This window comes from Gorilla gorilla, chromosome 13 (assembly GCF_029281585.2).
Source record: "Gorilla gorilla gorilla isolate KB3781 chromosome 13, NHGRI_mGorGor1-v2.1_pri, whole genome shotgun sequence".
In the NCBI taxonomy this organism is placed as follows: domain Eukaryota; kingdom Metazoa; phylum Chordata; class Mammalia; order Primates; family Hominidae; genus Gorilla; species Gorilla gorilla.
This window is the reverse complement of record NC_073237.2, coordinates 94,522,640-94,549,358: the sequence shown is the minus strand read 5'-3', so window position 1 is coordinate 94,549,358 and position 26,719 is coordinate 94,522,640. Positions and strand designations below refer to the sequence as shown.

General features: G+C 50.3%; 1 protein-coding gene across 4 annotated transcripts in view; it reads left to right on the top strand.

Annotated features, from left to right (window-relative positions):
* Window positions 1-26,719, top strand: part of TBC1D2 (TBC1 domain family member 2) — a 57,978-nt gene that overhangs the window by 22,678 nt on the left and 8,581 nt on the right. For 3 of the 4 annotated variants that reach the window (XM_004048336.5, XM_055350036.2, XM_055350037.2), the window contains 6 exons: window positions 1,143-1,276; window positions 5,528-5,724; window positions 13,434-13,829; window positions 21,125-21,235; window positions 23,505-23,692; window positions 25,175-25,651. In XM_004048336.5, coding sequence (XP_004048384.4) covers window positions 1,143-1,276; window positions 5,528-5,724; window positions 13,434-13,829; window positions 21,125-21,235; window positions 23,505-23,692; window positions 25,175-25,651 — 1,503 coding nt within the window. Of the gene's footprint in view, window positions 1-1,142; window positions 1,277-5,527; window positions 5,725-13,433; window positions 13,830-17,497; window positions 17,523-21,124; window positions 21,236-23,504; window positions 23,693-25,174; window positions 25,652-26,719 lie in introns of those variants that run through there. The other variant, XM_055350038.2, reaches the window with a different exon arrangement.

Sequence of the window (26,719 nt, the reverse complement as noted above, 5' to 3'; positions counted from 1 at the left end):
AGGATGGATGGGAGGGTCGGCAAACAGAGGCAAGGATGACTTCCACACGAGCCAGCCTTGGTCTGGACCACCCAACAGCTCCTCAGGATTCTGATGCAACACAGGTGGATGTAGGCAGGTGGCAGCAGCCCTGATAGATTCTATTTCATTTTTTAAATGCTGGTCATGACACTAAACTGATTTTACAATCTACCAATGAGTGGGAACCTTCGGTTCAAAATACACTGACCTAGTGAACTCCTTTCATCATTTTCCCTCCCTGTTATTAATCTTATCTCTTTGCAAGGGAAAATAAACTCCTTGAACTGTTTTTACATCCAGCTCATTATGAACTTCTCTGTGGTCTGTGATCTTAGGTCAGCCTTTGGTACTATCTAGTTCCCTTCTATAAACCAAACACGTATTGAGCCCGGTCTCGGGCATGTACAACCCAGTGTTGGGCACCAGCAAACATGCAGGTAGGTTAGTACCCGGTTCTTAAAGAAATGACATCATGAGGCTTCAGCCTAGACAAGTACTTGGCCAAAGGATGACCCAGCTGTGAAGTACACTAAGCCCCTTGGAGGCCACGAGATGGTCAGTGAAGGCTGCACAGAGGACAGATCTGAGCAGGGAAAGAGAGCAAGCAGGGAAAGATGCCAGGAGATGTTTGCAACTTATCTCAGCAGAAGTCGGGAGCCACTGATGGTTTTTGAGCCAGATAGTTATGAAACCAGATGAAGGTTTCGGGAAAGTTGGTTCAGCAAGTCCATTCAACATTCACTCAACACACCCATATTAAGCACCTTCTATGTTTTGGGCACTGTTTAGGCATTGTAGGTGCATCAGTTAACAAAACGGACAATACCTCCGCCTCATGGCATTTATATTCCAGCTGCAGGGTTGGGGGTTGAGGAAGTCAAGCTTATATTACTTATAAGCCACATAGTGTGTGGAAGATGAGAATGCGAAAGAGATAGGTAAAGGAGATTGGGAGTGCCATGTGTGGGGAGGCATCATGTAGGGTGCCTGGAGTCTGGGAGACCAGTCAGGATGACAGGGTGTGGGGATGAGACCTGAGCTCCAGCAGTGGTGGCGGGAAGGACAGAAGGGCCGAAAGGCAGGGTTCAGCCTCATTTTCCTCTGTTCTCGTCTCCTTTCAGAAACACAATGCACAACATCCGTGGCAACAAGCAGGCCCAGGGAACAGGCCATGAACCTCCAGGGGAAGATTCTCCACAAAGTGGGGAGCCTCAGAGGGAGGAGCAGCCCTCAGCCTCTGACACCAGCACCCCAGGTGAGCCTCTGTCCAGGGCTGAGCTGCCTTCAGGGACCAGCTCCTCACGGCTGGCACAAGTGCCTTCTTTCCTTCCAGCGAACCAGCATTTGTGCTTTTGCGTGTGTCTTAGTTGGCTTGGGCTACTTACTGAAACACCATAGACTGCGTGGCTTAAATAACAGATACTTATTTCTCACAGTTGTGTGGAAGCTGGGAGGTCCAAGATCAAGGTGCCGGCAGATTCAGTGTCTGGTGAGGGCTCCCTTCCTGGCTTGCAGATAGATGGCCACCTTCTCACTGTGTGTTCACGTGGCTGAAAGAGCTCTGGTCTCTGCTGCTTCTTCTAAGGGTACTGATCTTATCAGGGGCTCCACCCTCATGACATTAAATCTGATCACCTCCCAAGGGCCCCACCTGTTAATACCACCACGCTACTAAAAATACAAAAGTTAGCTGGGCATGGTGGCCCCAGTGCCTACAATTCCAGCTACTCAGGAGGCTGAGGCAGGAGAACCACTTGAACCTGGGAGGCAGAGGTTGTAGTGAGTCAAGATTGCACCACGGCACTCCAGCCTGGGTGACAGAGTGAGACTGTCTCAAACAAAACCAAAAACAAATGTACACATGTGATAAAATGACATGGACCTATACACACATATTGTACCAACACCAGTTTCCTAGAGTTGATAGTGTACTATAGCTATGTAAGATGTCACCATCAGGGGAAGCTTGGTGAAGAGTACTTGGGACATGTCTGCACTATCTTTGCAACTTCCTCTGAGTCTATAATTTTTTCAGAGTAAAAAATTAAGAAGAGGCTGGGCATGGTGGCTCACGCTTGTAATCCCAGCACTTTGGGAGGCCAAGGCTGGAGGATTGCTTGAGCCCAGGAGTTCAAGACAAGCCTGGGCAACACAGGGAGACCCTGTCTTTACAAAAAAATAAAAAAATTAGCTGATCATGGTGCAAGCCTCTAGTCCCAGCTACTTGGGGTGCTCAGCTGGGAGGATCACTTGAACCAGGGAGGTTGAGGCTGCAGTGAGCCGTGATCATGCATGGGTGACAGAGTGAGACACTGTCAAAAAAAAAAGAGGAAGAAGAAAAGAAAAAGCACCCTTTGGAGCAGTCAGTGCCTGGCAAAGCCCTAGAGAGCACAACAAGCAGTCCAAGAGAAGGCCAGTGCTATATCGGATGAGTCACCATCATCATAACACTAGCAGTTACTTCATGCCAGTGCTGCAGTAAGCATTTTTTTTGGCAACAACTTTATTAAGATATATTCATGTACTATACAATTCACCCATTTAAAATGTGTAATTCAGTGGCTTTCTGTATATCCTCAGAATTATGCAGCCGTCACTATAATCAATTTTAGAACATTTTTATTACCCCAAAAAGAAACCTGCACCCTTAGTCATCAACCTTAATCCCCACTGCCCCATAACCCTAGGTGGCCACTCATCTTTCTTTCTCTATGGCTGTGCCTGTTCTGGACATCTGCTGTGAGTGGAATATACCATGGAATATACCATGCTGTGACTGGCTTCTTTGACTTAGTAGAATCTTTTCAAGTTTCATCTGTGTGTACCAAGCACTTTACCTACCTTGACCTATTTAATTCTTACAGCAACTGGAACTGTATATATTGTATATATTGTTGTTATCCTCATTAGATTAATAAGGAAACTGAGGCATGGAAGGGTGGAGTGACTTGCTCACGGCCACAGAGTGAGTGACAGAACAAAATCTAATATATAAAGCAGATAAATCCACCATAAGTTGAAAATATCATAAGTTGAAAATGCATTTAATATACTTAACCTATTGAACAGTATAGTTTTGCCCAGTCTATCTTAACCACGCTTGGAACACATACATTTGGGCAAAATCATCTAACACAAAACCTATTTTCTAATAAAGTGTTGAATATCTCAACACTGTGTTAAACTGTGTTAAACGGTGTTTACACTGTATTAAACAGTGGTTGTAATCAGATTTTTAAATGGAGGAAAAGATTATTTTTATGTCAATAAATCTTTTCTAATATGTACAAATGAGTTTCTTGAACACTAATAAAAAACACCTAAATTCTTTTTGAGACTCTAAATGAGCTACAAATTAAAAAAAAAAAAAAAAAAAAGCAGAGTTGAGGCCAGAGTTGGAGTCTGGACTCCTCCTCTGCTCCTCTTACTCCACCTTCCTCTCCCAGTCAGCCCTTGAGGCACTCCTATGAAATCCAGGGCACTGATTGAACACCACTGTCTCAGGCCTTATTTTCTCTAATTATAAACTGGGCACTGTGAGGCCTGCCCTGCCTGTCCTCAGAGTTGGTGCACAGTCATGTATCAGAGGGCAGCAGTGCTACAAGGAGCTTCCCTGCTCCCCTATACCCCATTACAGGAAGGAGAAAGAGGTACTACATATTTCTGAGCTCTGCAGGCTGCCTTGTACCCAGTGTAACCTGATTTCTCTTCGATCTGGAACAAGACTGTTCTGGTTTTGCACTCAGCAAGGCACTGTTGTTTTGTTTGTTGTTTTGAGTCAGAGTCTCGCTCTGTTGCCCAGGCTGAAGTGCACTGGCATGATCTCGGCTCACTACAACCTCTGCCTCCCGGATTCAAGTGATTTCTGGCTAATTTTTGTATTTTTAGTAGAAACGGGGTTTCACCATGTTGGCCAGGGTGGTCTCGAACTCCTGACTTCAAGTGATCTACCCGCCTCAGCCTCCCAAAGTCCTAGGATTACAGGCGTGAGCCACCACGCCCGGCCGAGCAAGGTACTGTTTTTGCACTCAGTGTCTGGTTCCTGTCACCTACTGGAGTAACTCTTTATTTGTTCAAGACTGTTTGGCCAGCCCTTGGCCTGGTCTCATGCTAAGTCATTTGGCCTATCCCCAAAGCCCTGCGTGTCCCCTATCCTGGGATCCCATACCACATTCTTATTTTCAACACCTTTAACACTTTAGTCCCAAGAAATAGGTAATAGTTTACTAAAATGCATACTCCTACAAATGAGTAATTTGGGTTAGGAGATTCAGTTAAGATCAATTTACGATCCTACAAAATATGAGAGTAGGCAGTAAATGTGGCTGTAAGCTCAGCAGCCAAGGCAAAGAGGGAAATGCAGGCAGCTAGATTATTTCCAGTGTCCATAAGACTAAAAACATATTTTCTTATAAGAAGCAAAGCTTTTCTTGGAAGTTCCTAGGGCTGAAGGGAATTTCTTCTGCTGGGGACTCATAACAGGCATGATGTATATATCCCACGTGAACAAGCTTCTCAAGGGCCCTTGGCTACACAGTCAGGCCCTTAAATGTCCCTTGATGCAGGCTGATGGCAGAGACCAGAAGCACAGCTGGGTCAGGGCAGGACAAGGCAACCCAAGGGAATGATTCTCTGATGTTTGGTTTGATTTAAGAATAAAATTTTAATGACTTGAAAACAGTGGGTGGCAAACATTTTTTGTAAAGAGCAAGATGGTAACGATTCGAGGCTTTGTGGGCCATAGGGTTTCTGTTTTAAGCACTCAGTTCTGCCTTTGAGGAGTAAAAGCAGCAATAGACAGCACATAAACAAATGGGCATGGCCGTGTTCTAATAAAGCTTTATTTGTAAAAGCAGGCTGTGGGCTGGATTTGGCCTGTGAACCATAGGTTGTAACCCAGGAGATAAAAGGACTGTGCATCCTTGAGACAATCAACTGTGGGGGAAATATATCTCTTAACTTAGCTTGGAATAAGAAGAACCAAGTTAAATGCTTGAGCTGCTCTCTGGAGCAAGAATGCAGAGTACAGACATTCATTTTGTGTTCCTATCATCAGACAGATCTGTGTGCTTTGAAAATCTCCTAGTACATAGAGGTGGGATCCTGAAATAAGGAACAGAACATCCTGCCAGGGCTTGTGCCTGAGGAGAAAGCCACTTGGCAAACACCAGCAGGGTGGCATGAGATAGACCAGTGCAGGCTGGGTGGGATCTGAAGGAAGGAGACAGGCACAGTTTAGCAGATGGGCCAGCACAGTGCAATAACGTTTATGTAGGCCAGTGGTTCTCACAGTCTAACCCCTGGACAAGCTGTGTCAGCATCACCTAGGAACTTTTTAGAAGTGCGTATTCTCAAGCCCTGCCCCAGACCTATTAAATCCAGAGCTCCGAAATTAGGGCCCAACCACCCGCATTTTACAAGCCCTCCAGGTGCTTCTAAAGCAAGCTCAGGTTTGAGAACTGCTGATGTCATCTATCATAACTTCTGCGTTTCTCCTCTTGAGCAGGGAGAGAGCCAGAGGATTCTCCAAAGCCTGCACCCAAGCCTTCTCTGACCATCAATTTCGCTCAGAAAGCCAAGCGCCAGAACAACACCTTCCCATTCTTTTCTGAAGGAATCACACGAAACCGAACTGCCCAGGAGAAAGTAGCAGACTTGGAGCAACAGGTTCTGATGCTCACCAAGGAGTTAAAGTCTCAGAAGGTGAGGTCTGGTCCCAGGGAGGCCCCAGGTTCCAGTGGACCCCTCCAGTTCCTGGAGCCTTTCGGACAAGCTAGATGGGACACATCAGCCCTGCTGGGCACCAGCTACTCTCTGGTCTTTAAAGGCCAAACTGCAGAAGGTTGAAATATGCTGTTGATTACTCAAGAACCTGATGTCACTCAAAGTAAGTCACAAAAGGGCACCAAGGGCAGGTATCTCTGGAGATCTACTCTAATAACTGTCTCTTGGACCCCTCCTGGAGGGCCATGCATGGTCTCACCCCCTACCCAGAAAATGACATTATTTAGAGGCAGGTGATCTGGATGCAGGGTCATGGGAGGGGCTGTCGAAGAACGGGGGGAACTTTGACCTGGCAGCTGATATCTGGGCACAGATATCTGAATGACCGTCACAAGACTGTCACAGGAGAAAGCAAACAAGCAGCATGTGTGTGGCCCAGGGCTAAGCCAGGACCAAGACAGAAACAGTGAAAGGAATATTTGGGCTTAATATGGTAAGAAGTTAATTACGAGAGTTACAAGAGCTATATAATAATTGTAGAAAACAGATCTCATACACACAGACATTAAAACTACTCCAAAATCCTACATCCCAGAGAGTAAATGGTATTAAAAGCCAGGGGCTACCTTATGAAGTAGTGAGGGTGCCAGGGCAAAGATGTGAGAGGGCTGCAGCTCCGGGCGGGAGCCCCTCTTTAGAGTGATAAAAGCGACTAAGTTAGGCAGTTGTTACATAAATCCCAACAGTGGGGCCTGGTAGGACCTGTGGTGGCAGTGGCGGGCTCCAGTGAGGGCCCAGACTCCTTTTCCTCTAGAGGAAGGCCTAAGCTTTTGTGTTTGAACTTTGGCTGCCCGGAGGCCCTTTCTGCTTTGTTTTCCAGACCTGACTCCAGAGGACTTAGGCTGGGGAGGTGGGGCTTATGCCCTATTACCTTCTGAATATTTCTTATAACTTGTACATTTCTTCTTTTCTTTTCTGCCCTATTTTGGTGGGAAGAAATCTAGAAAAAATGCTCTCCCTATATCTAGTTTGGCCCCTCGTCTGCCTTTTCTGCCCCTAAGCAGTGACCACTGTCAGCAGATCTCAGGGGAACCAGCAGAGGCTTCATTCCTGGCATGTCAGAAGTTTTTTTTTTTTTTTTGAGACAGAGTCTCATTCTGTCACCCAGGCTGGAGTGCAGTGGTGCAGTCTTGGCTCACTGCAACCTCTGCCTCCCGGGTTCAAGCGATTCTCCTGCCTCAGCCTCCCAAGTAGCTGGGATTACAGGCACCTGCCACCACTCCCAGCTAATTTTTTTTTGTTTTTTGGGTTTTTGTTTTTAGTATTTTTATTAGAGACTAGGTTTCACCATGTTGGCAAGGCTGGTTTCAAACTCCTGACCTCAAGTGATCTGCCCACCTCAGCCTCCCAAAGTGCTGGGATTACAGGCGTGAGCCACCGTGCCTGGCCAGGAGTTACATTTAGTGAAGCAACTGGTGATTAGACATTAGAGTTCTCAAAGGAGGGGGCTCATTTATTCATACGTTCTTAACTCATGTGTTTATTCACCAAATTTTTATTAAGGGCCTGTTATGTGCATGCAGTGTTCCAGGTGCTGGGAAAGAACAATGAGCAAAAGACACAGTCTCTGCCCTTACAGGGCTTGCATTTCATGGCAGAGACAGACATTAAACAAAGCAACACCCAAATGTGTAGTTATAACACGTGAGGTCCCCTCTGCTGCTGCTTAGCAGCCCAGCTGTCTTTTCCTCCTGTCATCATGGTGCTCCAGTTCTGAGGCTGCTGGACGCTCCTGAGAGCTGAGAGGGCATGAAACAGAGCCATAGCAGCTACTTGATCCCTGGACTAGTAGAGCTTAAATCCCAAACCCAAACCTGGAAAGAAAAAGAAATCCTGAATATACGGGCAGCCTCTCTTGACACAGCCTTTCTTTCTAAGACATTACAAATTGTCAGATGAGGTAGAAAGGCCCCAGGAAACCTAGATTTCATGAGAGTTTGCCCCTGATTGCTCTGCATCTCTGGAGGACTCGTCATTCTTCAATAAATAAAGGTAAGATTCTTGGAGATTAATAAGGGTTGCCCAGGCTATTGACAACTCAATATATTCAGAGGGAAATTGTCAGGAGGAAGTTGTTGATGCATTGAAGAATCTGGATTTTTTTTCTACCAGGTAACCTTCCACCAAACCTCAACTTTGTGTCCTGGGACAGAGGGTCAAAAGGAGAATGAGTTGTGATTTATTTAGTTTATCTATTTATTATGCAATATGAGTGGATTTGTTTACTCTCCAACCCATTCCACAAATGCACTTCAGTCTTCAGGGTGATTCAAAGAACCAGCCTTTAAATAAGACAGCACAGGCTCAAATTCTGGCCCTAAGCAAGTTTCTTAACCTCTCTAAGCCTCAGTTTCCTCTTCTGTAAATGGAGTTGCAGCCGTGTTTACTGGAGAGACCTGTGCCCAGATTCATAAAGCCCAGTACCTGGCACCCAGCAGCTGCCCAACAGATGCAGGCTCTGGTTGTTCTGGCGATTACTGCAGCCCTCCTTACCCTCCATGTCAATCTCTTCCTGCCCTACAAGCAGTGAGGTGCCCTGCTGAGGGGCTCAGAGACGAGGCGGGAAGTGAGAGCCCATCAGTGCCTTCAGGAAATGTGCCGTGGGGCCATAGCAGTGATCAGGGAGCTTAGGTCTTTATTCCACATTAGGAAGGGAGGAATGGCAGCCCCGTAACTCTAGGGTTTCACCTGTAGCCCAGATACTGAAACCAAAGAGGTGAGACAGAAAAAGCCAGCACAACTTCTGGGTGCTCAGTGGTGCCCCCAGGCACTCAGAATGCCACTGGGAGAGCCGCTGTCCATCTGAGACCCTCATTAGAGTCCCATTCATCAGCTGGGAAGATGGGCACCTGGAATGCCCGGAGCTACCCCTGCGAGGTACCTTCCTGTGTTTCTTTAGTGGGAAGGCACCTCCTGTCTACCTCAAACTTCAGGAGGACATGGGAATTTGGGGTCTTATCCTGGCTGATCTGGCCATTGCCAATGGCTTTCGTGACTCTAGGAATTTCTATCTCAAACACTGCGAGATGCTCTTGAGAGCACATTGCAGACAAATCCCTGCCCTTGGGCACCTCACCGTCTAGTGGGGAAGAGAAGATGTGAGCATGGGAACTGCTGGTATGAAGCACTGCCCCAGGACTGTGCTGAGCCTTCCCGTGTGTTATCTCTGTCCTTACAATAGTTTTCATCCCCTTACTTTGAAAGGGAAACTGAGGTTCTCAGAGTGTCTGCATGCTCAGGGTCTCCCAGGGGCTGAGCCAGCATTTGAGGAGCTCAGAGGAGTTGGGTGACTTGCCCATGCTCAGGCAGCTGGAAAAGCCAGGATTGGGGCCCTAACCTCCGTCTCCAAGTCTAGAGGCTGGGCTGCCTCCTCTCTTCCATAGTCTCATGGTGAGGCCCACTATGAGACACAAACACCAAAACTGCTCTTGAGAAAAAATGAATGCACTCCCTGTGTACCCCCTGGTGTCATATTAAACCACGGGTTGACTTCAATACCCATTAAGCCATTATCTGTCCCCACACCTGCAGCACTGGCCCCACAAGAGGTTTGGGCTCTAGGAGATAGCACCAGATGGCTGATTGGCCGGGGACTGACCCTTGGAGTTGACAGAACTGCACCCAGCCTGAAGGCCGTCTGCTCTGGCAGATGGAAGGCTGTGGTCTGTGGTGATGTTGGCCATCTGTTGGCGGCTGGGAATGATGAACCCCTCTGGGACCCTGCCTGCGGCCCTCTGGGGCCACCTTAGTTCAATCAGGATTACTGGGTAAAGGAACGTAATTTTTTAGGAAACTCAGTGGGGCAACATATAGCCTCTTACTTTCCTAGAACTCCAGCCAAAAACTTCAGAGGACATGAAAGAGGGCTGGGAGGTACCTTGGCCATGTCAGCTTGGAGAGGGACACTTGGCACTTTCTCTTTCATGCTAGAGGCAGTTCTGAGCAGAGGAGGAAGCTTTAGCCCCATTCATGAGAAAGCTGAGGTTCAATGAAGAGGCCACCTGAGCTACCCTCCTTAGAGTCACCTCGTTAGATACACCCCCCACGGATCCAGAATGGGAACCGAGGCCTGTGCAACTCCAAAGCCATGCCCCTTCATACCCCTGTAGGGCCCACCACTGATGAAAGTAGCAATGCTCTAAAAAGATAAAGGATTATTTTTTAAAGATGATTTATTGGCTTTTAAAAATTTAAATAAAGTGACAACTTATGACCAGGTATCAAAATCTGAGATGAACCAAACAACTCGATTGAGAAATATTAAAAGTACCACTTGGGCCGGGCACGGTGGCTCACACCTATAACCCCAGCACTTTGGGAGGCCAAGGTGGGAGGATCTCTTGAGCCCAAGAGTTCAAGACCACCCCGAACAACATAGGGAGACCCTGTCTCTACAGAAAATAAAATAATTAGCTGGGCAATGTGGTGCTTGCCTGTAGTCCCAGCTACAGGGGAGACTGAGGCAAGAGAATCTCTTGAGCCCAGGAGGTTGAGGCTGCGGTGGGCCGTGATTGCGCCACTGCACTCCGGCCTGGGCAACAGAGTGAGACCCTGTCTCAAAAAAAAAAAAAAAAAAAAAGAAAAGAAAAGAAAAAAAACACTTCAAAAAGCTTAATTTCATCAACCCCTCTATTTTTATTTTCTTTTTTTTTTTTTTTTTTTTTTGAGATGGAGTCTCGCTCTGTCGCCCAGGCTAGAGTGCAGTGGTGCGATCTCAGCTCACTGCCAGCTCCGCCTCCCGGATTCACACCATTCTGCCTCAGCCTCCTGAGTAGCTGGGACTACAGGCGCCTGCCACCACGCCTGGCTAATTTTTTGTATTTTTAGTAGAGATGGGGTTTCACCGTGTTAGCCAGGGTGGTCTCGATCTCCTGACCTCGTGATCTGACCGCCTTGGCCTCCCAAAGTGCTGGGATTACAGGCGTGAGCCACCATGCCCGGCCCAACCTATTTTTAAGAATTGGTCCTAAGACATTGCTTATAATCCAGACTTTAGGTTTCTTGAATTCATGACATTCTCACTCCTCATCTTACAAGTCCTACTGAGGCTCCCTCCCTCTGCCCTGGTTCTGTTCTTTTAAGCCTATTTTATTCTGGTACAAGAATTCTGGGGGTGGGAGGAGAGCCTCCTGGGCTGGAGTCTCAGTCTTAGATTCTGGGAGCCAAATGCGGGAAGGAGACAGCTAGATGTAATGAAATAAGCTTCAGAGTCAACTCCCCAAATTGAGGGAAAGACACCCACTGGTCCTGCTCCTAGGGCAAGTCTGAACAATGATGTCTGTTGGTTATTTCCCTGGGCAGTCATCCAAGGTAATCTCCAAATCTCAGCTGAAGCAGAAAATGGCCTAGGCCCCCAGTTATCCTGGAACCACAGGAATGTTAATCTCTCTCCACTGAGCCCTGAGAAGCTGACTTCTTCATTCTGGACGTTCCAAACATTCCCTTTTGGTTTGCAATCACTGTGCTGTCCTCACCCCACCTTCCTGCCACACCCCAGGGCTCCCACAACTCCATGGTAGCTCTTTCCTTCCTCCAGGTCTTTACTGGGGCTGTGGCTTGGCCACATCTGGAGGGCCATCCCCACCCTCATCTCCCACCTGCTGCTCGACCATCTCTGGCCCTTCTCATTCTTCACAGTTTCTTTTAAATGCTCTGGACTGGTATTCCCCACAACCTCCACCCCAGACAGAAGTCATTGCCTTTCCCACAAACACCCTTGTTCCCCTGACTTGCAGTAGATCATTCCACTGCGGTGGGTCATGTTCATTCCCACCAGCCTTTGCAGTCCTTGGAGGTGGGAACTCTCACCAGTCCCTCTCTGGGCCACGGCACCTGGCTCAGGGCCTGGCCTGGCACCGAGTGGTGCTTGGTAAAGGTTGGATGGATGGATGGGCATGTGGAAGGAAAAGAGAGAACCAGAGAAAGGATGGTCACTAGTCCTAAGGTTTCAGAAGATGCAGGCTAATGTGGTCTTGTCATTAGCTTCTCCAAAAAAGTCATGGTTTTTGGCAGTTTTCCTCCAATATAGAATTGTTCTTAGCAAATAAGGCTATCCAGCCAATCCACTCATTTTAATACTTTGGTGTGGTATAGTTGACATGTCTCTAGGAAACCATGTTTTTCCAAATGAGAAGCACAGAGCAGGGCAGTGTTGCCTGAAAGTCATACCTACCTGGTATGAGTTCCACGTGGGCCTGGCTGCTGATGTCCTGATCCTGGCCCAGAACAAATTCACATCCCTGCTTTGGGACAGATAGGCCTGAGTCCAGGCGTGGCCCTCCCTGGGGAAATTACAGGCTTAAAGGCACAGGGAGCTGAGCAGACCTTGAGTTCCTGTGTGAATTAGTTGCCCCTGCTGAGGAATAAATCAAGCTCTGTTGTTTCTGAACTTTCTAGAGTTCCTTCCACCAGCTGTGCAGGCATTGGCTGGTGGGCTGAAGGTAACTAGGCACAAATGTGTTGAATGAGGTCCTCTGTGTGTGGCTTTACATGGGGATTGCCAGTGTATTTCCTCTTTAACCCTGACTCAACTTGATTGGTAGTGACTGGCTGCTATATTGAGAATGATTCTGAGGCCTCAACTAGGGTAGGCTTTGCAGGAAGAAGTATGGGAGATTAATTAGTGATGTCTGCCACAGGGATGAGAGGGAAGAGTAATGCCAAATAGCTGCCACCCCTGGTTTTCTTAGTTACTGAGCACAGGCTTTGGAATCTAGCCAATTGAGATTGAATTCCATTCTACTCTCTGCTGGGCCTCAGTTTGTCCATCCCTGAAATGGATGTGTATATGTCAGGGTATGGGTTCAGCTGCTGTAACAAAAACATCTCCACTGGGTGTGGTGACTCATACCTGTAATCCCAGCACTTTGGAAGGCCAAGGTGGGCAGATCATTTGAGTCCAGGAGTTTGAGACCAGCCCGGCAACATGGCGAAACCCCGTCTCTACAAAAAAATACAAATATTAGCCTGGTGTGTTGGCATGTTCCTGTGGTCCTGCTACTTGAGAGGCTAAGGTGGGAGGATCAGCTGAGCCCAGGAGATTGAGGCTACACTGAGCCATGTCTGTGCCACTGCACTCCAGGCTGGGTAACAGAGGGAGACGCTATCTCAAAAAAAAAAAAGTTTCAAAGCACTGTGGCCCAAAACGAGTGAGAGGTTTCTCACTCACATTCAAGAACCCAGAGGTAGGTGAGCAACTCTGAGCTGGGGGGCAGCCCTTTCTCAACATGTACCTTCTGCTGTGGGTCTGAGGCGGCCACTCTAGTTCCTGCCACTTCCCAGCCAGAAGCAAAGAGAACTGGACCAGAGGAGCGTGTATCTAGTGGTTTTAAAGGTAGGACCCAGAAGCTGCCCATCTCACTTTTCATTTCCCATTTAGGCAGAATAGTTACTTGGCTACACCTCACCATGGCTTGGCTGGGAGATGCAGTTTTAAGCTGGGGAACCATGTGCCCAGCTAACAGTCACTTGAACAGAGAAGGAGAAAGTGAGTGTCAGGATGAGATGCCGCAGGGATGCTGCTGGGCACCTCTCACGGTTGTTAGGAGAACTACTGATAACATATGCCCCACTCTGGCGCCCAGCAGGCCCTCCCTGAGCTCACAAGATGCTTCCCTCTCCCTGCCCAGGAGCTAGTGAAGATCCTGCACAAGGCACTGGAGGCCGCCCAGCAGGAGAAGCGGGCGTCCAGCGCATACCTGGCAGCGGCTGAGGACAAGGACCGGCTGGAGCTGGTGCGGCACAAAGTGCGGCAGATCGCGGAGCTGGGCCGGCGGGTGGAGACCCTGGAGCAGGAGCGGGAGAGCCTGGCGCACACAGCGAGCCTGCGGGAGCAGCAGGTGCAGGAGCTACAGCAGCACGTGCAGCTGCTTATGGACAAGAACCACGCCAAGCAGCAGGTCATCTGCAAGCTCTCTGAGAAGGTCACCCAGGACTTCACGCACCCGCCTGACCAGTCTCCTTTGCGCCCCGACGCTGCCAACAGGGACTTCCTGAGCCAGCAGGGGAAGATAGAGCACCTGAAGGTAGGGGCCTCCCCTCCAGGGCCTGCCAGTCCTGCTGGTCCTCTGTCCCAGCCCTCAGGGAAGGTGCGCTCTCCACCCCTAAGGGTTTGCTAGGTGGAGTGGGGATACCCCTTCATCCTAGAATATTCACATTAGAAACACATGTTGATGGGAATATTGCTCTACGCTTCTTCACTTTCTTTACCACAAGGCCCAGTGCAGTTTGCCTGGGCCTTGATTGACCCATTAACCAGTAGCCCTGGTATCCTGGGCTACTGAAAAGTGAAGGTGCCTCTAGATTATCAAATGAGAGATGAAAGCCTGACTAGCTAAGTGTGGGGCCTGGCCTGGTTAACCTCCCTTAGTGCCATCCCAGTGCACCCGAGAGCCCTAAGGGGCCAGCACGACCCTCCCCCCACAGTCCTGCGCCTGCACGCTGTACGGATGACCTGCAGCTGCCAGTAGTCACCGCTCCCATCTGTAGAATTTATAGGGTGTTTCCTGTGTGCCAGGCACTGCCCTCGGTGGGTGCATCGCCACATATAGTCCTCGCGCCAGCCCTGTGAGGTGAGGCAGCCGCTGGTGTGCTCCCCCTTTACAGATGTGGAATGCTGAGGCTGAGAAAGGTTAAGGAGCCTGCCCAGGGTCATGTGCTGAAGAAGTGGAGGAGCTGGAGCTGGGCTGGAGCTCATGTCTGCGGTCTGGTCTGTCTGCTCAGCTGCCGCTTCTAGCTACTGCCACCATCCCTGCTCCCGCTTTCCTCCCCTTCCTTCCCCTTCTCTGTCCCTATCTTTCCCTAGGCTTCCCCACCCCACAGGGACCAGTGATGTCACAGGAGGTAGGAACTTTATGTGAAGTGTGTTGCCTGCCGTGACCCGCAGCCTCCTCTCTAAACGGTTGTGACAGGAACTGTCCCACTGGGAGGCCTGTGGCTGTGGAGTGCACTCATAGCCTCCACTGTCCGTAAAGGGAGCCATACAACCAGAGTTCGTCCTGCCCCAAACCCTGCCACTCACAACCACATATGTACAGTCAGATGCCATATAACAGGCTGCATATGTGATGGTCCCATAAGATTACAATGAAGCAGAAAAATCTCTGTCACATAGTGACATCATAGCCGTCATAACATCATAGCACAACATGCTACCTTTTCTATGTTTACATGTGTTTAGATACACAAATGCCATTATGTGACAGCCACCTATGGTATTCAGTACAGTAACAGGTGCACAGGTCTGCAGCCTCGGAGCAATAGGCTACACCATCTAGCTGGGTGCATAGTAGGCTAAATCACCTAGGTTTGTCTGCGTCTAGTCTACAATGTTTGCACAACAGTGAAATCACCTAATGACGCATTTCTCAGAGTGTATCCTCATCATTAAGCCACACGAGACTGTACATATAGACTTATAACCTTGAGAACTCTCATGCTACTCTATCAAAGAACTACTCGGTGAGGGCAGATGGAGAAAGAAAAAAAAAGAAATCAGGAAGCTTTTGAGAGAAAAGCTCTCAGTGGGCAGTGTTGAACAGTGGCCACCACCCAAGCTTTGAAGTCAGACTGACCTCTTTGACTCTTGGCTCTGCCTCTTTCTGGCTGTGTGACTTTAGGCATGTTAGCTCACCTCTGTGCCAAATAGCCCAACTAGTCCTCTTGACTAGGGCTGTTAGAAGGATAAAGGAAAAGGACATGAAACCTGATTCCCTTCCCTTTCTTTCAGCAAAGACTGAAAACCCACATAACCAGTTCCCGAATCTTTTCCCTTATTTAGTCTGAAATCAGGGATTCTTTTGGGTTAAAAGAAAAACATAACCTTTCCAATGCAAATGCAGCCAGATGATTAGAAAGCTCTCAGCCCTCCACACAGCAGGGAAAACTGCTTCCATCTGATTGCTTTTCTACCCTGCCTGCCCCCAGCCAGGCGGCTTCCTCTTCTCTCCACCCATACTGCTGGAATCCACTGTGCAAGCCCCGGTAGAGCAGCACAGGGGTCAGAAAGATTTGTGGTGGCGCACGCTTGGGTTCCCGTCTACTCTGGAGGCCGAGGTGGGAGGATCGCTTGAGCCCACGAGGTGGAGGTTGCAGTGAGCTGAGATTGTGCCACTGCACTCCAACCTGGGTGAAGGAGTGAAACACCATCTCAAAGGAAAAAAAAAAGAACGCTAGATCAGCCAGGTGGCTCCAGACAGCCTGAGAGTTGATTGTAATCATGGACTCACTAGGAGACTGAGTGTGCCCCTGAATTTACATATTCAGGAATTTTATTTTTTTTATTTTTATTTTTTGAGACGGAGTCTTGCTCTGTCACCCAGCCTGGAGTGCAGTGGCGCGGTCTCGGCTCACTGCAAGCTCCGCCTCCCAGGTTCACGCCATTCTCCTGCCTCAGCCTCCTGAGTAGCTGGGGCTACAGGTGCCCGCCACCATGCCTGGCTAATTTTTTTTGTATTTTTAGTAGAGACGGGGTTTCACCATGTTAGCGAGGATGGTCTCGATCTCCTGACCATGTGATCTGCCTGCCTCGGCCTCCCAAAGTGCTGGGATTACAGGCATGAGCCACCGCGCCTGGCCATGAATTTTCTTTATCAGTGAGCTCAGCTACATGGAGACTCTGGGTATGTGATTCACATTAACCAAGAATACACTTGCATATGATCCTCAGAGGCCCAGTGTTTTGTGCTTTGTGCTTTAAAGGGTTGCATAAGGCCAGGCATGGGTGGCTCACACCTGTAATGCCAGCATTTGGGGAGGCTGTGGCAGGAGGATTACTTGAGGCCAGGAGTTAGAGACAAGCCGGGGAAACATAGCAAGATCCCATCTCTACAAAAAATAAAAAAATTAGCCAGGCACAGTAGCACGTGCCTGTAGTCCCAGCTACTTGGGAAGCTGAAGCTAGAGGATTGCTTAAGCCCAGGAGTTCATGACCAGCCTAGGCAACATAGCAAGATCCTGTCTCTAAAAAAAAATAAAATAAATTCACTAGGTATGATGGCACCCGCCATAGTCCTAGCTACTCAGGAAGCTGAGGTGGGAGATTACTTGAGCCGCCCAGGAGTTCGAGGCTGTGGTGAACTGTGATCACGCCACTGCACTCCAGCCTGGACAACAGAGTAAGACACAGTCTCTATAAAAAAAAATAAAGAAGAGAAAGAGTTGCATGTAGTTGGTGTCCCTTAGTTTTTAGCTTTTAGAAGACCCATCAAATATCCATTGTCTTGAGTTTGAGGACAGAGAGTGTTGAGGTTTCCTGCCTGCCCTGTGACTGAGGAACCCAACTTTAGGGAATGCCCCTTGTTATTCAGACTTTGGTTTTGAGAACAGGATCATTGACCTCTTGAATATCAGATCTGGACAGACTCAGAAATCTAGTCTGCCCCACTCATTTTCTGGCAGGGACAGCTGAGCTGGGGCAAGGGAGAAGGACTGGCCCAGGGTCAGGCAGCAAGAGGCAGGGCTACAGCCGGAACCTGGCCTCCCATGCCCAGGCCACTGCCTTCCACACAGCACAGGGCCTAGTCCATGGGCATGGCCCAAAGAGAATTCCCGGGCTCCTGCTTCCTGCAAAGGCAGGCAGGCTGGCTCTCTTCTTCCCTGGTCCCCCTTCTCCAGGGTTTTCCTTCTTTCATTCCACTGGTGACTGTCCTGTGGCTTTTCTCTTTTCTGAGGTTTCTCTTTTTCCTCCCTACAGTTCTGAGCCAAGACGAGCACTCAAGGTAGGGCATCGAGCTGGAGGGGGAGGTACTGCCCGACGCCACCCACTGCCACTGCTGTTCCAGGCTGTGCTCACTCTGCCTCCCTGTCCGGCATGTTTGTGCCTTCCCTGGGGCTGGAAGCAGGGTATCTTATGTGACAAAAGCCTTCTTTCCAAAGCCTTAGAAATAACAGTGTGTAGCCAAGCGTGGTGGCTCGCAATCCAGTGCTTTGAGAGGCCACGGTTGGAGGATTGCATGAGACAGGAGTTTGAGACCAGCCTGGGCAACATAATGAGACCTTTAAAAAAATTAAAAATTCATTAGCTGGGTGTAGTGGCACACACTTGTAGTCCCAACTACTCAGGGGCCTGAGACAAGAGGATCACTTGAGCCCAGGAGGTCAAGAGTGCAGTGAGCTATGATCATGCCATTGCACTCCAGCCTGGGTGACAAAGTGAGACCCTGTCTCTAAAAATAAAAAAAAGAAAGAAAAATAAATAAATATCCATGAGCACATCTAGGCCTGGGAGGAAGAAGGGGTGATATCAAGGAGGGAGACCCAGTGGTGTGGAGCAGTGGCCAGCACCAGAGCTGGGTCTGCTTTCTCTACGCAGTGTCTGCTGAGCACCTGCCATGGGCTGAACACACCTGGGTTTGGATCCTGGCTCTCTTTCGTGACAAGGGGAACTTACTTTCTCTGTGTGTGTTTCCTCATCTGTTAAATGGGAATTAGGGCACTTTAATATTTATCCCACAGCCTTGTGGATGTGAGGGAGATGGGTCAGGTCATGGTAGGTCCTTTCCTCCCTTGCGGGGGGCTTGTTGTATTTTCCCGGGCATTGGATTCGGAACTCTGTGAGCCGACTGAGGGGGTGGGTGCAGGGTGGGGAATAGTAGCTCTCGAGCTGTCATGCAGACTCAGTGAGGGAGACGATGCTCACGCTCACGTTGCACTTGCCACATGCCAGGCACCGTTCTGAGCCTTTTGCACATATTAACTCACTGAATCCTCTCCCAGCCACATGAGGTAGTACTGTTATTATCCTCATTTTCCAGATGAGAGGATGAGGTTAAGTAACTTGTCCAGGGGCTCAGTGGTCAAGACAGAATTTCCACCCAGACAGCGTGCCCGCAGCATTCATGCCACTGACCACCAGGCGGTGCCGGTACATGGCCAATGCCGGCATCTTTGATGCGTTGTTATACTGTCTGATGGGTAGGAGAGGTCACATAAGCCTGCATGCATGTAGCCAGGAGACACCAAAGGACAACGCTTGGAGGGTAGGGACTAGAGTTTGGGCATCCAGGTGGATTCCAGCTGGTGGGGAGCTCAGATGGTGCCCGGCAGGAAGTTTGGTGATTAGGGCTTTAGAATGAGACAGTCCTGGCCGGGCACAGTGGCTCATGCCTGTAATCCTAACACTTTAGGAGGCCGAGGTGGAAGGATTGCTTGAGGCCAGGAGTTTGAAAACAGCCTGGGAAACATAGTGAGACCTCGTCTCTACAAAATCAAAAAATTAGCTAGGCGTGGTGGTGCCTGCCTATAGTCCCAGCTACTTGACAGGCTGAGGTGGGAGGATTGCTTGAGCCCAGGAGGTCGAGGCTGCCATGAGCTATGATCACGCCACTGTACTCCAGCTTGGGCGACGGAGCAAGACAAACAAACAAAAAGAATCAGACAGACATGGGTTTGGTCACATCTGCCTTATACTGGCTGTGCCTTAGGCAAGTTGCCTACCCTTTCAGAGCCTCTGAGGCCTCATCTGTGTCACAGGAATAATAAAAGAACATCCCTTCTAGGGTTGCTAGGAGGATGAAGTGAGAGAATATATGCTGCGTGGTGTTGGTGATGGGGGTAATGCCGGAAGCCTGCACAGCCTCTGTATTCATAAGTTTCTATATCTCCAGACAGTAAAGTGTTAGACTCCAGAGAGAGTGGGGAGTGGTCCAGGAAAGGCCTGATGCCCATGGGAGACTGGTCCCTGTGCCACAAACAAGATTTTCACTTCTTGCCACATAAGGATAGGATATGGGGACTGTGGAGAAGAAGCAGGCAGAAACTTGCCAGCAGAGCGGCTGGCACACACAGCAGCATTTTTGAGAGGCAGTGAAGCTGGTTTTTTATCTAGGTCAGGGACAGGATTGGATAGGGGGAGGAGGGTGGCGCCAGGGGTTGGAACTGCCTGGGTCCAGCCAGAAGGCAGAGAGCAAGCTGAGTGGATGCACAGCCTTTCAGCCTTGGCACAGCAAGGGAGATGAAAGCAGGGGTGGCCTGGGTTGGGGCACCACAGAGAGCCCCAGTGGAGTGGTGAGGGGTGATGTGATAAAGTCAACGGGGGGCATTCGTTCCCTCCCCTGGGAGCAGAGGCCCTTCTAGTGTGTCAGGCTCTGGGCGGAGGGCAGCAGCCCCTGGGCATGCATCGGAGCTTCCAGCCTGGGGAGACGTTGGAGATCATCTTGGCCAGAGTGAAGACCCACCCAGGGAGGGCCAGGACCACCTGTGGGCTGTGCACATGTGACCCTGACGAGGATGTGCCCCAAACTACATGTGATGTTCTTCATTTCCAAATCAATCTGGCCATGTCGGAGCCATCCTTGCTGCAGCATCGCTTGCACATGTGATGTTCTTCATTTCCAAATCAATCTGGCCATGTCGGAGTCATCCTTGCTGCAGCATCGCTTGCACTCACCTCCAGCCCATACATCAATGGGAGAGAAAGGGCCTGAGTTTCAGCCAGTAAATACCGTGGAATTGTGAGGTATAGCTCTAAGAATGTGTTACATGACTGAACGGCTTCTGTAATGTCCATCCCAGCAGAATTGAGAGCCACTGCTGTAGCTGATCCTTCTCTGAGGCTCAGGTCCTTGCTTGAACCTTCCCAGTGCTTGTCTGGCTTCTCCTTGTATGCCCCAGCAGCAGGGAGCTCATTCCCTCCACTGGATGGGCAACTTGCAAAAGGAAAACTCAGAGATGTTCATCACAGCATTATTCATAATCAAAAACCAACTGCAAATACCCCAGGTTCAAATTAAAAAATGACAGGAAAAGGATTATGAGTAAGTTCTGGTAAATTCACCCAATAGAATCATCACCAGAGGTTAAAAATGATCACTGGGAAGCTTATGTAGCAACATTGAAAGGTTTTACAAAGTGACACTGAGTTAATTTTACAGTATGATTGTAAATATATGATAAAATATGTTGATTTTAAAAACAAACACTACTTGAGCACTTGCTATGTTTTGGTCCCTGTACTTAGTGTTATCACACATTATCTCACTTAGTCTCCCAACTGCCCAGTAGGTTAGTTGGTATTTGCCCCTTTTACAGATGAGAAAACAGAAGGTCAGAGTGGTTCAGTGGCCTGCCTGAGGCCTCCCAGCCAGGACATCAGCCAGGGCTTAAATTCAGACCTACTGGTCCCTTTACCACATCATGCTGACATCAAGAATAGAGAACGGTGCTATGAGTATTTTATTTTTCTTTCAGACTTCCTCTTCTGTTGCCATTATTGGAAATTTCTAAAGAAAAGAAGCTTTGGGGGCTCATTTGAGGGTGTGACTCCCCAGGACCAGGGAGATGTTTATGTCCAACTGATAACATATTTTGCTCTCTTCTCCAGGATGACATGGAAGCTTACCGGACCCAGAACTGCTTCCTCAACTCCGAGATCCACCAGGTCACAAAGATCTGGAGAAAGGTGGCTGAGAAGGAGAAGGCCCTTCTGACGAAGGTGCGGGGTGGGGCCCTATTCCAGCCGTCTCCATCCCTGGCCCCTCTGCTGGTCCCCATGCTGCCCACTCTGTCTCACTCTCCTCATTTCCTGTCTGCCCCTCTCCCTCTGAACTGACCCCTTGTGAGCAGGGCCCATATCAGGTTCTTCCCCAGACCCCTGTGGTCTGGGGATTGAGTCATTTGTTCAGCAGCGTTCACTGAGTAGCTGTGGGGTAGGGACATCAAGACCAATAAGGCTGGTTCCTGCCTGCAAGGAGGGTGTAGACTAGTGAGGGAGTGTAACACAATCAAGATGTACTTGGGGCCAGGCGTGGTGGCTCACACCTGTAATCCCAGCACTTTAGGAGGCCGAGGCGGGCAGATCACAAGGTCAGGAGATTGAGACCATCCTGGCTAACATGGTGAAACCCCGTCTCTACTAAATATACAAAAAAAAATTAGCCGGGCATGGTGGCGGGCGCCTGTAGTCCTGGCCACCTGGGAGGCTGAGGCAGGAGAATGGCGTGAACCTGGGAGGCGGAGCTTGCAGTGAGCCGAGATCGCGCCACTGCACTCCAGCCTGGGCAACAGAGTAAGACTCTGTCTCAAAAAAAAAAGAAAAAAAAGATGCACTTGGGCTTGTGGGATTCTTGGGGGCCCAAAGGGAGGAAGGAAAGTCAGGGAGGGCTTCCTGGAGGAGGTACCTTCTGAATTGAGTCCTAAGGATGAGTTAATGTTATCCAGGCAAGCAGTGGAGAAGGACCTTCCAGGAAAAGAGACAGCATAGTAAAGACGTGTGGTCTGAGAGGTGGGGGGCAGGGCTAGGGAGAGTGAGACATGAGGCTGGAGTTGAGGAGTTTGGAGTTTACTCCAAGGAAACTGGGGAACTGAAGGATTCTGAGTGGAGAAGTCCTCAATCAGACTTCTGTTCCTGTTCCAAGAAGACTGCTGTGACTGCCCAGGAGGGTGGGCTTGAGAAGGTGGGCCTGGAAGTGGGGAGATTGTTTGGAATCAGCAGCAGAAATCCCTGAGAAGGGGCCAGGTGCGGTGGCGCAGGCCTATAATCCCAGCACTTTGGGAACCGAGGCAGGTGGATCCCTTGGGGCCAGAGTTCAAGACCAGCCTGGGCAACATGGTGAAGCCCCGCCTCTACCAAAAATACAAAAATTAGCTGGGCGTGGTGATGCACACCTGTAATCCCAGGTACTCAGGAGGCTGAGGCATGAGAATCATTTGAACCCCGGAGGTAGAGGTTGCAGTGAGCCAAGATCATGCCACTGCACTCCAGCTTGGGTGACAGAGCGAGACTCTCTCAGGAAAAAAAAAAAAAAGGAATCCCTGAAACAGGTGTTAACGATGGGACTCAGGAAGCAGCCCAGGTAACAGAGGTGGGCACCAGGTGGGATAGGTAGAAGAACAGGCACAGAGGATGGCTTGGAGCTGGTGCCCGGCAAGTGTTTGGAGATGGCGACCGGGCAAGGGTGCAACAGAATTGTTCCCCTGCTGCCACCCCAGGATGAGATAGGATTCGGGGTGGCCCAGAGATCATGGCAGTGCTATGAGTGGATTTTCACTGTCCCCATCTCACAAAAATGGAAAACAAGGAACTTGCCTGACTTGCCTAGCACCACCCAGCTTGTATAAATGTAAACACAAAAGTTCAAGGCGAGGTAGGGTTGGGGGGAGTGTCCCAAGCAAGGGAAGAGGGTGCAGGAGGGCTGTGAAGTGGGAGGGGTGCATGTTGGAGGAACAGAAAGAGCCTAGGTGGCAGCAGCAGAGGGCATGAGGGCAGTGTCCATCCCCTGGGTGCTGTTCAGTCATACCACCTGCAGAGCTTGCTCTGTGCCAGGCACCCTGGGAAGGGCTTTATACACATCCGCTCATCTGATCCTCACCCAAATCCTGAGGCAGACTCTGTATGATCCTCATTTTACAGATGAAGAAGTTAAGGCACAGAAAGGTTAAGTAACTTGCCACAGACCACCCAGCTAGCAGTGGCTGAACCAGGATGGGACTGTAAGGTGTGTAAGAGCCTGTGCTGTCTCTGCACACCCCTCTCCTCTTTCTTCTGAACCAGCTCCAACCTGGGCCTGGGCCTCTCTTGCCTGCCTTGCTGTAAACCACTGGCCTCAGGGCCCATCTCCTTTCCCTTATACGAAGGTCTGGGAGTTGGGAGTGGGGCAGATGAGAGCTGGAAGGGCTGTGCTGCCTAAAGCTGTTCAGGCCTCAGGCCTCTGGGGCGGCCCAGCTCCCACCCGGTAGCCTGACCAGCCTTTCCCTGTTTGCAGTGCGCCTACCTCCAAGCCAGAAACTGCCAGGTGGAAAGCAAGTACCTGGCCGGTCTGAGAAGGCTGCAGGAAGCCCTGGGGGACGAAGCCAGCGAGTGCTCAGAGCTGCTGAGGCAGCTTGTCCAGGAGGCGCTGCAGTGGGAAGCTGGGGAGGCCTCATCTGACAGCATCGAGCTGAGCCCCATCAGGTGAGCCTGGCAGCCCAGGAAGGGCTGGTCTATGTGAGCTGGCAGCTCCTCCCCAGCTGCCTTGCTGCCAGGTCCTGCCAACCGTGTACAAGTCCTACACAGCACTACCTCCTCTGATCTTCACATGCATTAGTGTGCGGCTGCAGCTGAGATGGTTCACGCTCAGAGGAGGCAGCCCCCTGCCATGGCCCCATAGTACATTTGCGGCACAGGCTGCCTCCAGAGCCCCACGCTTTCCATTTATCTAGGCTGCCTCCCAAATGTGGCTGCCTCCCAGATGTGCCTGTCAGAGAGGGGATGAGGGGAGACAAGCAGGCCATCTCCTCTGCACCAAGCCCTTGCTGAGCACAGTGGACATGGGCAGTTAAATATAACAGAAAGGAGGGTGGCTATGCTCGAAGGCCCCTGGAGGCTGAGTAGTCCAGTGGCAGGAGCTCGAGCTTTGGAGCCAGCCCTGGCCCTCTCACCGTGTGACAATTCCCTTTACCTTTCTGAGCCTCGTACTCAGCCTCCATAAGATATGTGCAAAGAGCTGGGCACAGTGGCTCACGCCTGTAATTCCAGCACTTTGGGAGGCTGAGGTGCGCAGATTGCTTGAGGCCAGGAGTTTGAGCCCAGCCTGCGCAATATATTGGAATCCTGTCTCTACAAAAAAAAAAACGAGTGGTGGTGCACACCTGTAGTCCCAGCTACTCGGGAGGCTGAGGTGGGAGGATCACTTGAGCCCAGAAGGTAGAAGCTGCAATGAGCTGAGATTGCAGCACTGCACTCCAGCCTGGGCAACAGAGTGAGGCCCTGAAAAGAAAAAGGAAGGGGGGAAGGGAGGGAAAGAAAGAAAGAAAGAAAAAGAAAGGAAGGAAGGAAGGAAGGAAAGGAAGGAAGGAAAGGAAAGAAGGAAGGAAGGAAGAAAAGAAAAGATTTGGGCAAACACACCTGCTTTGCAGGATCATTAGGATTAAATGAGATAGTGCGGGCAGGGCACAGAGTGGAGGTGAGTCAACATTGAATAAATCAAAGGCCTTCTGGAATGGGTCCCCAGCTGTCCCACCTGTCTGTCACTGGTGCTGTCTGTTCCCCGTCCACCCCTGCGCTTACTGGCTGTGGTAAGTGGGGTTCTGTATGCACAGTGCAGGACTCCTTGGGCCTAAGGCTGCATGGAGTAATAGGAGGGTCCTTTATATTTGCATAGAATTAGTAAATATCTCTTGAGCATTTACTGTGTACCAGGCACTATCTAGGCCGCCAGCATCTTACAACAGAGGATCTCGTTGGGTCTTTAGGAGGCAGAGCAGGGATTCCTATATGCATTATACAGATTCGCAACCTGAGGTTGGGAGAACTGAAGTGACCTGCCCAGAGCTGTGTGGTTAACCCTCAGTGAAGGCAGGGCAGGAACCTGGCCTGGGGTCGTCCCTGTCACCACCACCCCTTATCTAGGGAAGGGCTCTGCAAGGTGTTGCTAACGTGCACTTTTGCTGGCAGTAAGTATGATGAGTACGGCTTCCTGACGGTGCCCGACTATGAGGTGGAAGACCTGAAGCTGCTGGCCAAGATCCAGGCGTTGGAGTCACGCTCCCACCACCTGCTGGGCCTCGAGGCTGTGGATCGGCCGCTGAGGGAGCGCTGGGCTGCCCTGGGCGATCTTGTGCCCTCAGCCGAGCTCAAGCAGCTACTGCGGGCAGGAGTACCCCGTGAACACCGGCCTCGTGTCTGGAGGTGGCTGGTCCACCTCCGTGTCCAGCACCTGCACACTCCAGGCTGCTACCAGGAACTGCTGAGCCGGGGCCAGGCCCGCGAGCACCCTGCTGCCCGCCAGATTGAGCTGGACCTGAACCGGACCTTCCCCAACAACAAACACTTCACCTGCCCCACCTCCAGCTTCCCCGACAAGCTCCGCCGGGTGCTGCTGGCCTTCTCCTGGCAGAACCCCACCATCGGCTACTGCCAGGGCCTGAACAGGTGAGCCACCAAAGCCCAGTGAAGGTGTGATCTTTACCTTTTGGAGCACAGGTCCCCAACCCTCAGACCGTGGACAGGCAGCCATCTGTGGCCTGTTAACGGGGCCGCACAGCAGGAGGTGAGCAGTGGGCGAGAGAGCATTACCACCTGAGCTCTGCCTCCTGTCAGATCAGCGGCAGCATTAGATTCTCACAGGAGCGTGAACCCTATTGTGAACTCTGCATGTGAGGGATCTAGGCTACGTGTTCCTTATGAGAATCTAATGCCTGATGATCTGAGGTGGAGCAGTTTCAAAGCCACCCCTCCCCTACCCCAGTCCATGGAAAAATTGTCTTTCATGAAACCGGTCCCTAGTGCGAAAAAGGTTGGGGACCGTTGTTTTAGAGCACTGCTGTCTCTCTTTGGAGCCTCCCAAGAACCTGGAGACATGAGCCCAGGTTCCCCATCCACAGGCTGGTGAGAGGACATGTTCAAGACAGAGATGGGCCAGAGCTCCGAGCTCCAGGCCCCTCGTCCCTGCTCTCTCCTTTGATTTGTGCTTGGGGACGTACAACTTACATGGCCTCCCAAACTTTGGCTTGCTGGAATCTACAGGGTAAGGCCCCACTCACATATGGCAGGACTCTCTGGATCAGGAATCATTTGCTTTCAGTGAAACCCATGCAGAAGACCCGGGGAAAAGAGATTTTCTAAATGTTACAAGGGGAGTTCACAGAAGCCAGGAAAAGAAAACAGAGCTGAGGACCAGATGGTCATTGGAAGCCAAGGCAGCTGCTGTCTGCAGCAGGGCTGCACCCCTGCACAACCCCAGGGGGCAGCCTTCATGCCACAGTCCTGGGATGCCATGACCTGAGCTCGTATAGCACCAAGGTACTGCTCTGCTGCCCTCTGCAGCTGCATGGCCTCTGGCCTCTCTTCATTCTGCGTGTCTGCTTCCTTCTCTCTCAGCAGACCAGCCTCTGTCCGTTCATTCATTGGACATTTAGGGACCATCGAAGCTGTTAGAATGGAGACCTCAGCCCCTGAGTCTTGAGCCTTTCAGTGAGTCTTCCCACCCCACCCTTCATG